At 38.7% G+C, this 12073-nt stretch overlaps 3 protein-coding genes across 4 annotated transcripts; 2 read left to right on the top strand and 1 right to left on the bottom strand.

Annotated features, from left to right (window-relative positions):
* The first annotated feature begins 3862 nt into the window (after positions 1–3862).
* On the top strand, positions 3863–6587 carry LOC102630143 (growth-regulating factor 7-like). 2 transcript variants are annotated; one of them, XM_052438768.1, is made up of 4 exons: positions 3863–4642; positions 4952–5143; positions 5267–5573; positions 5792–6587. In XM_052438768.1, exons 1-4 carry the CDS (start codon positions 4270–4272, stop codon positions 6411–6413), a joined length of 1494 nt encoding a protein of 497 aa, XP_052294728.1. In that variant the 5' UTR covers positions 3863–4269; the 3' UTR covers positions 6414–6587. The 2 variants fall into 2 exon arrangements, with proteins under 2 accessions (XP_052294728.1, XP_052294727.1); XM_052438767.1 differs by having other exon boundaries at positions 3874–4642; positions 5789–6587.
* Positions 6588–6717: 130 nt separating this feature from the next.
* Positions 6718–9435, bottom strand: LOC102617283 (protein IQ-DOMAIN 17). Its single transcript, XM_006477441.4, has 5 exons — positions 8861–9435; positions 8481–8765; positions 8100–8345; positions 7679–7807; positions 6718–7554 (listed from the first exon to the last, which is right to left on the bottom strand). The coding sequence occupies exons 1-5, from the start codon at positions 8990–8992 to the stop codon at positions 6820–6822; spliced, it is 1527 nt and encodes a 508-aa protein (XP_006477504.2). The 5' UTR covers positions 8993–9435; the 3' UTR covers positions 6718–6819.
* An 896-nt stretch (positions 9436–10331) lies between these two features.
* Positions 10332–11835, top strand: LOC102616977 (uncharacterized protein At5g39865-like). The gene has a single exon (XM_015529772.3). The coding sequence runs from the start codon at positions 10490–10492 to the stop codon at positions 11387–11389; it is 900 nt and encodes a 299-aa protein (XP_015385258.2). The 5' UTR covers positions 10332–10489; the 3' UTR covers positions 11390–11835.
* Positions 11836–12073: the final 238 nt, after the last annotated feature.

The raw sequence follows: 12073 nt of genomic DNA, 5'->3' as shown, positions 1-12073 counted from the left end.
TTTTTTCCCCTGTGGCCTTCATTTTACTCTTGAAAGAAACTCTTCCCTCCTCTTCATCACTCAACTTTATCGCTCTACATCTTCTGATTAGCTCCTCTGGGTCCATCCTCTCTACCACACAGACTCGCAGGCTAGAAAGGATTAGCTTGGAGCTTGGAGCCTTTAAGGAACGGACTTTTGAAAGAGAAATTCACCAACTACTCAACATTAAATAATGAAAGTGATAAAAAACAATAGTAAGAAAACCCACCCACATCAGAGTGACTTAAAGGAGCCATGACGCCTCTATTTTTCCCCTCATCGTTGTAAGTTTTCAGAGAAAACTCACAAGGAGAGAGATCCTAGAAAGCACTCATGTACTATTTCCTTCCGCAGATCGATCTTTAGGGTCATTGCATTTGCTTAGGCAAAACAACAAAAAATCTGCTCAAGCTACCAGATTCATTGCTCAATAATACAGTAAAACCTCTACGTAGTCATATTATTGAAATTGGAGAAATTTATTCTTATAAAGACGTTATAATTCAATAGAGGTATAGTACAAAAATTATTGTCTTTGCTTAATTATCCCTAATGCAAGTGATATAGAGGTAAATTATGTTATGTATTAATCAATTAATAAGTGTGTCAAATTTAATGTATATACATTAATAAATAAATTAGTACGTGAGTCAAATTCAATGGATATATATTAATAAAAAAGATATATAGTTTTAAAAAAACTAATACAAAAGGTTTCATACCAGGAAACTACAAATATACTTGAGAAATTAGAAATGTTTTGGCTTCAAAAAGAAGATGTCTATGCTGATCAATTAATACATACCTGTTGTGCAAATTTTAATGTACTCGCAAGCGCACAAATCTATTGTAGTATAGATTAATGGTGACGAGTGTCGATCCCACGAGGAGGTGGATTTTAATTATGTATAGAATTAATTTTGTAAATTGGTGGTTGGAATTGTGGTGGAAGTGATTTAAATTATCCTAAAATTGGAATTGAAATGGCGATAATAAATTCTAAAATTGGACTTGCAATGGCGAGAATAAATTGAAGATAATTCTATTGAAATGACGTACTTGGGTATTCGGATCCGCATCAACATGCATCATGGGCTAAATATTCCTTATTAATGCCAATTAAATCATGAGGGGGGAATCCACACCTCATGAACCACGCTCTAATTAATATGGTGCTAAGGGCTTACCGTGCCAAATAATAATAACCTTGTACTAGAGGGCCGGTGTAACCAAGGCGGTATCTAGACAAGATTATTATTATTTGTCGACGAGAAGTCAAAACATCCACAAAAACTAGAGGGGAAGAGAAAATAAATTTACCAAATTAAGCCCATGACACATGTTGAGACTTCACCTTCAACCCAAGCTTGAAAGAAAATTAGCCACTCATAGTTGAACTAGGGGCAAAATGGAAATTTATTAAAATACGAAGAAAATACAAGATGGAGAGGGAATTACAGAAAATGGATCCCAAAAATGGATTCAGAGATATCGAATTAGGGGGGAGAGGCCCCCTTTTTATAGATACATGGAGTAAATCATGGCCATCGGATTAAAAACAGTTTGGACGCTCAGGATTGCGCCACGTCATCAGTCAACAGTCCACAGTTTGACCACGCGGATGAACAGTAACACGGTTTGACCCGACTTTGAATAGTAACGCAGTTTGACCCGGATGAACAGTAACGCGGTTTGGTTGAAAATAATCCTGTGTGATGCATGCACCGTACGCGAAATTTTTCGTCCACTGATATGCTGCCACGTCACCATCAACAGTACATAAGAATTTTAGTCCAACAGGATCGTGACACCTCATCAGTCAATGCCACATCATCGATCCGTCTATGTGAACAGTGCCGTGAACAGTAACGTATACAGTCCCGTATATGTGAATAGTACCGTACATGTGAATAGTGTCATTTTTCCTTTTATGCTCCTCCTAAGGTTTTCGACCGTCCTGAGTTCAAAAGTGATGTCCGTTTTGCCGTCTGATCTCTCCTTTATTGTGAAATGACTATAATGCCCCTAAAATACATAAATTACTTAATTAAAATAAAACACACGTAATTAAATCACAAGAATATTAAATACATAAAAGTAAGGGTTGTTAGTAAGACTTGAAATGTAAAACGATGGTTTTCTCCTTTATAAATATGCATTTTCTAACACTCAACAATACCCGTAAATTGAAAGATGTGGTTGCAATTTTAAAGAACAAATCATTGTCACAAGTAATTTTAAAAAGATATTTTATTCCATCTTAATTATTTAATGTAACATGGCATATATTTTTAAAATATCATTACTATGGAGAGGTAAGTTTATTAAGACGGGACCTACAAAAAATATAACTTATTACAATATGGAGTTTATTCCTAATTATAATAGGTCCCAAGTTGGGACCATAAATTTTTATTACTATGAAGAGGTTATTCCTATATAGAGTATTCATATTTAGATATTCTACTGTATAAGTCTAGTAGTGGAGTAGATAATATTTATTAAAGGGAAATTATCCACCGACCACTTTAATTTTTGGTTTTTTTTTAAAAAAACGCAAATAATTTTTTTTTTTGGCACAAATCTATCTAAAGTTACAAAAAGTTTCAATTATCCACTGCCGTCATAACTATGTTATTGAAATTAACATAATATTGATGAAATGATAGTTTTACCTCTAAACATTAAATGACTATTTTACCCATCTAAATAACCAAAAAAAATAAAATCAAATGACTTATTTGTCTACAACATACATATCGAATATGATTCTAACCTAATCAATTTGTCCCAAAAAAATAATAATAATACAAGTGCTAAAAATAGAAAACAGAGATATTGACTAAGAAGAAAGAACACTTGTTGCTGCCGATTGACGCCATTGTTGCTGCTTCTCAACCCCCACCACTACTCCTACTCATCTATAACATACATGATTATGTAACATTCGTTAAATTTCATTCAATAATAGTGAAAATTTTAGATAAAAAAATATTTTATTTTCACAATTATTGGATAAAAATTTAACCATTATTATATAATCACATATGTTAGATGATTATATAACATAACAACCTTCATAAAATAAAACTTAAAAAGAGGGAGAGAGAGAAATAGTCTCGAATAGATACGAAGTGCATGCGTGGTCTCAGAGAATCAATGCTCACCCACACAAGTAAAGATAAAGCATTAAAGCTTTGGGTTGGCTCGGCCTTGGGGCTCGTGATGACACGTCACTCTCACTGCTATCTCATCGTATTCAGCTAGCCAGCTACAAGCAACTACTGTTATTATCTAACCCCCAATATGGCTTCGACTAGGTTTAGGTTATAGGTTGCTTAAACAAGCCTGTTATAATTATAATGATGCCATGGCCATAGCCTTAGCCTTCCTTTCAACGGTCACCATCAGCAAATAATGTTCTAACATCATCATACACAGTATTAGCAGAAACATCAACTACGGTTTATATTTGAAAAAATTTCATCAAATTCCCAATTCCATGTGTCCAATCCAACAAATAAATCACCAGGAGGGAGCCCAATTGAGAATTAGTTAGTGCGTCACAATCCAAATTTTGCATTTTGGTCCCCCCTCAGTCCCACAGCAAAACAAGAAAACCAAGTGGGCCCAAACTCCCAATCTTCGATGCAACTTGCAAGCCACACTTAACGGCATGCTTGACGGAAAGTGACAATCTTGACGGGGACCGTTAGTCGATTGAGTCAAAATTAGTAAATCGGAACTTAGTTAAGTTTGCCAGAGCCAATGAGTGTTCCTCTTATCCCAGGTAGTCAAAATCAATCGAAGCGGTAACACAAAAACTTCATGCAATAATAAGATCATCAACTTATACTTAACGAGAAAAAGAGAAACGTTAGATGCGCGTCTGCGTGTGAGCGAGAGAGAGAGAGAGATATGTAAATTCTTGTCTTTATTCCATAAGAGGTGCGAATGTTGGAAGCTAAGGAACCAAAACGCATGGCTCAAAAATGGCTGCACCGCTAACCAAACCCGCTTTTATCTCCACAAAGAAAAAATAAAGAGAGTGTGGTGTTGAAGTTTTTGTTTGTGAATTATGATTTGGGTTTGAGAGATCCAGTTAAATATTTTAAATTTGTTGATGGGAAAGTTGTCTTTTTGAAGACGAATTTTAATTTCATTTTCATGGGTACAAGAAGTTAGTTATATTGTGGGGGGGAAAAGAAAGGAGCAGTAGCAAGTAATTTCGGAGGGCTGGGTTTGAGGATGCAAGAAAGCTCATCATGTTCACGTTCATGTTCCTGTACTACTAGTACTAGTAGTAGTAGTAGTAGTGCTGTTAATTATGATATTAACAATAATAATAATTATCAATCTCCTCAGTTATTGTTATCTTCTTCTTCAACTTCTTGTGAAATATTAACTGCTGGTGGTGGTGCTAGTGGTTGTGGTGGGTCCATATTATGTAACGCAAGCAATCAGGTTGCTTGTATGAGCGATATATACGATGTTGTCGGTGCTGCTTCTAGATCTGGTACCAACAGTGCAGCAGCAGTACTGGCGTCGAAGTCTTTAAGCCCTCCTTCTATTACTGATTCTTTCTTTCACTTTAATTCCTCAGCCTCAGCCTCAGCCTCAGGTAATATTACTCAAGTTCTCTCTTTTTTTTTTTCTTAAACCATGTAAATTAAGTGCCCATCCTCCTCCTTCCAAATACCCTCCACACCCCCCTCCCCCCGGCGGTATTATTAGTACTAAAGCCTAAAGAATAGAGAAAATAAATCCTTGGTCGTTTTAGCACAACTTATTGATTTCTTTTTTTCCCCGCCGGGGGGGGGGGGGGGGGGGGGGGGGGGAAGGTGGCAATAGGAATGGAAAAAAAAGAATAATATAACTTTATAATAATACGTATGTTATATAAACTGTGTAAGGTGTGCAACTACTGTAGGAGAAATGGCAGCAGCAGCAGCAGCTGTGAATTTGAGATTAGCGTTTACTGCTGCTCAGTTGCAAGAACTGGAGAGACAGACATTGATATACAAGTACATGATGGCTTCTGCTCCCATTCCTCATGAACTTCTCTTACCCATAACCAAAAGCCCTTCAACTTCGAGGGTTCTTCCTTCCTGTCAACCAAATAGTACTAATCTCTTTTCCTTCCTCTTTCCAGTTATTTTAATCAAATCATTATGTTTAAAATTTCTCGATTTTATTATATATGCATGAGAGAGTTGTATTGAATCAGTTATTCTGTTCAAAATAGTGGTGCAAGGGTCAATGGAATTAAGATTGTTGAGCAATAATAGCAGCTCGGATCCAGAGCCATGGAGGTGTAGAAGAACAGACGGAAAGAAATGGAGGTGCTCTAGAGATGTGGCTCCTGAACAGAAATATTGTGAGCGCCACTCTCATAAGAGCCGTCCCCGTTCAAGAAAGCCTGTGGAATTACCAGCCCACCGAGGCCACAACAGCAGCCTTCATCAAAGTGTCCACAACAGTACCCTCAACAAGTCTTATCCAAAGTACATGGCCTCTTCTATTGCATTAAGTGAACAACAAGAACAACCAAGGTTAGTTGGGATTTCAACAATGGTGTTTTTGTGTTTTGTTGTGACTTCTATGGCTCATTTAATCATATTCTAATGTTATAATTGAATCTCAATTTTTTTACGATTCTGTCTTTGTTCCCATATGGTGTGGGACTGGGTGGGCCTTTTGGTTTGTCTTTTATACTTTATTATGTATGATGTAACTCTAGCTTGTAATTTCTGGCTTGCCCGTGAAGAAGCTTGGAATGGTTCATGAAAGGGGAGACAATGCCTGTTGCTAGTAATTCCAACCAAGAATGGCTCCAAAACACCAGCAAATACGGTGGCCATCATCATCATCATAAAGAACATCTCATCAACTCAAATAATTTGAGTGGTGATGATCTTGCTTTTGACGCTCAGCGGCTACATGACCAATACTCTTTGTTACTTAGCCCCAAAATGGTTTCCCACCATGCACAGCAAACACAGGAGACTAGGCACTTCATCGATGCTTGGTCGCTTGGACTTGGAGGGGAAAATATGGCCGATGAGGACGGAATGGGCAGCACCAGCAATTGCTTTGTTTCCTCGAATGAGAAGCTGCCACTCTCTTCCCTTACATTGTCAATGTCTGGTGGAAATGAAACTATTGAGAGAAACGAAAATGCTTTGATGGCCAGTCTCGGAACCATGGGATCAGAAAGAGAAAATGCTGGGGCTTTGAGACCCCACTGGATGAACCACGTTTCAGGAATGGGTTCACCACCTGGTGGACCATTGGCTGAAGTATTGTGCCTTGGTACTGCAAGCAGTGTTAAATCAGATTCGAATGCTGCATCTCCTCACGGCTGCAGCACTAGCACCACTACTAGCAGCTAAAAAGCTAATGCGTAAATACGTGGTGCATGCTGCAACGACTTGACTTTGAGCCCATTATGTTTTGTGTATCTACCGACTACCAGTGGAATGGAAAATGTTGGCTGTAATGAAGTTGGATTTGATCAGTTGAACATTAGCCAACAACAATCTAATTAGAAATTCCTTCAACTGTTATAGTTTGGTGTTATTACCTACTTCCATGACCAATGTTTTTATATATAATTAATATGCTTTGTGGTTTAGTAAAACTAGTACAACTAATTAGGCATACTAAATTATCATATCACCAAGCATTTACAAATTCATCCGTTGCTAAGATTCGTAAAAGGAAAATTTGAACTTGGTTAAACTTGATCTTAGCGGCATGCGAGGAATAAGATGCGGGGAAAGTATACGAGTAACTAATTTACTCCCACAGATTGAGAGAAAATCTTGATCCCGAGGGGCATGGAGAAATTTCACCACCATAACTTTCTGCATAGCAGGAAGAGTAATTTGAGAGCTGCTCCATTCCAGAACTATAGCCACCACAACCAGCCGGGACACTCTTGAAGCTGCTGCTTCTCGAGTTCTGGCAACAATGTGGCTCTGGAGCTGGATAAGAAAGGCGTTTCTTCACTGACCCGCTTCGCTCTCTCGGCAGCATTGACGTTGATGCCCTCTGCCTCGGTGCGCTCTGTGAACGAGCCTTAGCTTTGGCAGACTCAGTGGCAGCCATGTAATTAGGCATTGTAGAAGTTGCAGCAGCAACCCCATTTAATGTAGGGGTTTGTGCAGCTGAAAAACTTGTTTGTTCTTTCAGAAAGCTTCGAGGGCTAGCCAAACGGACTTGAATTGGCTTGGTTTTGCATGGAGACGGCGTGAGAGCTGGAGATTGGTGGAAAAAGAGATTTGGTTGCGCCCTGTGAAGTGGAGAGGCAATGCCAATGGAGACCGGCGGCCTTGGTTGCTTTTGGTTTTGATATTTTGGCCTGGATGCATCAGTTTCTACGGTCTTCATAATGTGGTCTCTTCTATCAGTTGAAGCTCTAGTAGCACTATTTTCCCATTGCTTAGTAGCCATCCACCGATCAAGCCATTTTGTTCTCTCATCTAGTTCCCTTTCATCACCCGCTGATGGATTCCTGCGAGACCTCCATACCTTGATAGGAATTAAGATAGTGTTATTAGAATCATATTAATAAGACTCATTATAGTTTAGTTTCCAAACCCGAAACAGAGTCGAACACTTTCTCCTTAATGAAGGAGATCGATGAGTAACTAACCTGGTTTGAGAAAGCATAAGCTAGTGTCTTTTCGCGTTTCATAACAGCTTCCTTTATCCCCTGGCTTGTACATGGATGGTCATTCCAATCGGCTATGGTAATGGTGCCACTTGCATTGTTGTTACTGGACTGTTAAAATAAACGTCTTAATTAATTCATTAAAATAAGGACTAGCTAGAGAAATTTTTAAATATCTTGTTAGCTATACAAAAAATAAATGATAATAGACATATTTGCTTTTATGAAAAATTAATATCTAAGTATTTGTTTTGTAAAATTTAGTTACACATGTGATACACGATACATGTATTAATTCATTATATTATATGTAATTTATTCTAAAACTTCTCCTATTCATCTCCAGAATATATGAAGTTTATAAACAAACAATTGACAATGAAGAGAAACACAAGTGACTTACCATTGACTTTCTACTTTTAATGTCATGAAGGTTTTTAGAGTCCCAGAAATCGTTGGTTTCAGCAAACAACGACCTTCTGCTCCCCTCATGTGAGAACCTTGTTCGTTGATCACGCACCATATCTTGAGCTCTAACCAAAGCTTGTACGCGTTTAAGAGTTAACTTGGCTTGATGTCGAACATTTTGTCCTCTCACTAAAGCCTGAAGCTTCACTAGCCCTTTGAGTGCACGCAAAGCTCTCCTTGCCTTCAATAATCAAAGTAACTATGATTTATGAACCCGATCATTATCTTTAAATACATATACATACATATACCATGCATGTATATATAATGTCATGCATATGTATCTGTGTTAATGCAATACATATATAGCACTTACTAAATAGCCTCTGAAAGATGTTTGAATAACTGTAGCAGCGTAGTGTTCCCTAACATAATTACTGGAAGCTGGCCTAGAGTGCCTAACAATCTCCATAGCCGCTGCCGCAGTAGCTGCAGCCAGTGCATATGCGCGCCCCTGCTCAGAAGCTAAAATAGGGTTCATTGGTTTTGTTGTACGAGTATTAGCACTACTAATTGCTGCCATCTTAGCTTCGCATCGTTGTAATAGTACATCATCTGTACAATCAGCCTTTCGAAAAAGCGACCTCCTTTTCTCTCTTTTCTGCACAAACTCAAAAAACATACGCAACGCCTGAAAATTTTTATTCAAGGCAGAAATTGACAGCGTGAATGCAGTGTAATGTTAGTGTTACGCACCTTTTCTTCCTCTTCCAGCTCAAATTCATCCTCTCTCCTTCTGCTGTTTCTTTTCTCATTATCATTTTTAGAAGGGGACCTAAATGCCCTTTTCACTATTGTGAACCACGAGATACCACTCTTCTTTCCCATGAAGAGTTGCAAGGCAGCTATGAATATTAATTGAATACAACGAATCTGAAGCCAGAAAGCTTTTAGCTTATATGCATGGCGATGGTGTCTTAATTTGATTTCTTCACCATTATGATCGTGAAGAATTAAAGGGAGAGAGAAAGAAAGGAGAGTGAGTAATGTTCATTTGTAAAAGTCAGGAATCTACATGGTACGAACTCCAATATGTCTGCAAATTTAAGAGCATATGGGTGTTAATTTGCTGGCGGCATTGGGGTGTGGGAAACAAAAAAAAAAACTAGAGGAGGTGTCAGAGGGACACTGTCAATAACTTTGTAATGTGTAAGAAATTATCACAGTACATGACATGAGAGACCGGAGTTTTTAATGTGGAAAAGAATCCAAAGTAAGTTTGTTGGGGATGGCTACTAGCTAAAAGCTTTTCGATTGAGCATGCTTTTATTTTACTCTTTAAGAACCAACTGACCAAACCCATTGTCATCACGTGTCTTGAGCAGCAGCTTAAGGACAAGAGAGAAAAGAGATAAGAGATTACTTCATCTATGTATTATACTATTATATATATATATATATATAGTAGTATTATTATATTATTGGATGGCAGGGTCCTCGAAGACCAAAATCGAACTTATCATCTAGTTGCTTTGACGAGGAAACCTGTTTCTTGCTTTTCTTCCGAGTAGCTGTAACTCGAAGAGTCAGGCTTCATTTCCCGGTAGCCGGTCAAACTGGGTGTCTGATTCTCTGCTGTACTTTCCAATAATGATTTATGATTCTTGTGTTCGTTCTTCAATATAAACAAACAGGTAGCAAATTAATTGACATTTTGCTGAGGATAGTAATTATAAATAATGCAAATGTTATTCACTGGTTCTGTTCTGCACCAAAAACCAATTTTGAATTTTCAAGCTGGGTCATCACTTGGACCAGAAAATTTGACTGATGCGTGGATAAAAGAGGCCCGCAATTCGTTTGAATGATTGATGAGGAAATTATTATTATTGCTTGGCAGCAAAATTTTGCAGGCACCTGAAAAAGCATTGGGCCGGCCGCCAGTGGGTCAGTCAGCACCACCACTGGGCCGAATGAGGCGTTCAATCAGGGCCCAAGGGGCCAGTCAGCACAGGCGGGGAGGTAATATTATCAAAGCCCCGAAAAGGAAACGGACTTCGAGGCTCCACTTTAGCGCCGCATTCAATTTGAATTAAAACTTTAGCGCCCAAGCCTCAAGCTCGTGTGACAGTGCCATCAAAGTTTTGAAAATTGAATGAACCCAAATCTGACAATGTTATAATGACACTTAATTAATTAATTAATTATTATTCGTAGAATTTGGACATACAATCTTTCTTTGAAGTTGTAGAGTCAGTCTTAAACTTAAACTTACCTGCCTGCAGCATGTACAAGTACAACGCCTTCTTAGAATCTCTGGTCTGATCTGATATCTCTCTCTTTCCCTCTCAGTAAAAAATTTCAAAACCAGATTGGAGAAAGACAATGGGCTGCGCCTCATCAAATTTGCTAAACCAAGAAGACGAGTTGAGTCAACTCGGTAGCTCGGCGCTGAGTCAGCACATAGTGTCGCTGACTTCCACCACCTATGGCCTCTTGAATGTGGACCCACCGGCGACGACTCCGCCGACCCGGCCACAGAGGTTCACCCTCGGATCCATACTCCCGGGCGAGCCGGTTAGGGCAGAAGTCATAAACTCCTGGGAACTGATGTCCGGTTTGGGGGAGAGCGACAACAATAGCCTGCGGAAAGCCAAAGAAAACCCAAGTGCTAACAGTGCAGTCATCAAGAGCGTATTGGAAAGATTTGAAAGAATATGCCCGCCAGATGGAGAAAATAAGGTGGTGATATACACAACGACATTGAGAGGGATACGGAAGACATATGAAGCATGCAAAGCGGCGAAATCAGTAATTGAAAATTTCGGAGTGGCGGTTAGCGAAAGGGATGTGTCAATGGATCGTGGGTTCAAGGAAGAGTTGAGGGAATTGATGATGAGGAGGAGGAGGAGGAGCAGCAGCAGCAATAATAGTAATAATAATGATAATGATAATAGTAAAGACGAAGAAGAAGCAGAGAGTAGCGTGCAACCCCTACCCCCAGTCCTACCCAGGGTGTTCGTTAAAGGGAGGTACGTCGGTGGGGCCGAAGAGGTTTTGAGAATTGTTGAAGAGGGTTGGTTCGGTGAGTTGATCGAAGGCATACCCATCAGGAAGCTCAAGGGGGTGTGTCAAGGCTGTGCTGATGTCAGGTTTTTCCCCTGTTTTCGCTGCAATGGCAGCTGTAAATTGGTCATCAACATGCAACCGCGTGGGAAGACTGCTGCCCTGAGGTGTCCGGATTGTAATGAGAATGGGTTAGTGCTTTGCCCTCTTTGTTCCTGATCGATTATTAACTAATTTTACTTGCACAGACCACAGCGTCATTATCAGTGATGAATCTTCTTGTAAGCTTTACTAGTACCAAAACCTCGCTTGCAATAATCTCACTCACTCCTCTTTCTTTCTTTTTCTTTTTCTTTTTTTTAATAAAAAAATTCATGGAATGTAGCCAGCAAACCAAGTAATCAACACATTTTCGGAACGCGCCGTAAACATCCAGAACTCTTTTCCCTGTTCCATGAATTATTTGTGTATCCCTCTGCAGTCTTAAGTTTTCTTTAAGCTGAGAATCAGATTGTTGTTCTTGCCTTTAGAATTGTGCCGATATCAATATGTTCGGCCTTTTGGGGGGAACTTAGCTTTGAAGGTCCGCCTTCTGTTATACATGGGCTTGTCTATTGTTATAGCCACAATCAACGGCCCCTCATGCAGTCTGTGATTACATCACTCGATTTATGATTACATTTTCTAATTTCTATTAGGTAGGTCTTTTGACACCCCTCAAAATTTCTTTTAAAACTCATTTTTCTTTCTGGGTAAAAAAAAAAAAAAAAAAAAAAAATTAAACTACTCAAATAACTTAACGCAAATTTAGTACATTTCCTGTTGTGAATGGAAATTCAATTAAATATTTAGATAAATTATTCTTTTAACAAACTTTTTACACCCACCTCATTTCATAATTTA

Source organism: Citrus sinensis, chromosome 3 (genome assembly GCF_022201045.2).
Source record: "Citrus sinensis cultivar Valencia sweet orange chromosome 3, DVS_A1.0, whole genome shotgun sequence".
NCBI lineage: Eukaryota > Viridiplantae > Streptophyta > Magnoliopsida > Sapindales > Rutaceae > Citrus > Citrus sinensis.
This window is presented reverse-complemented; position numbering and strand designations above follow the sequence as displayed.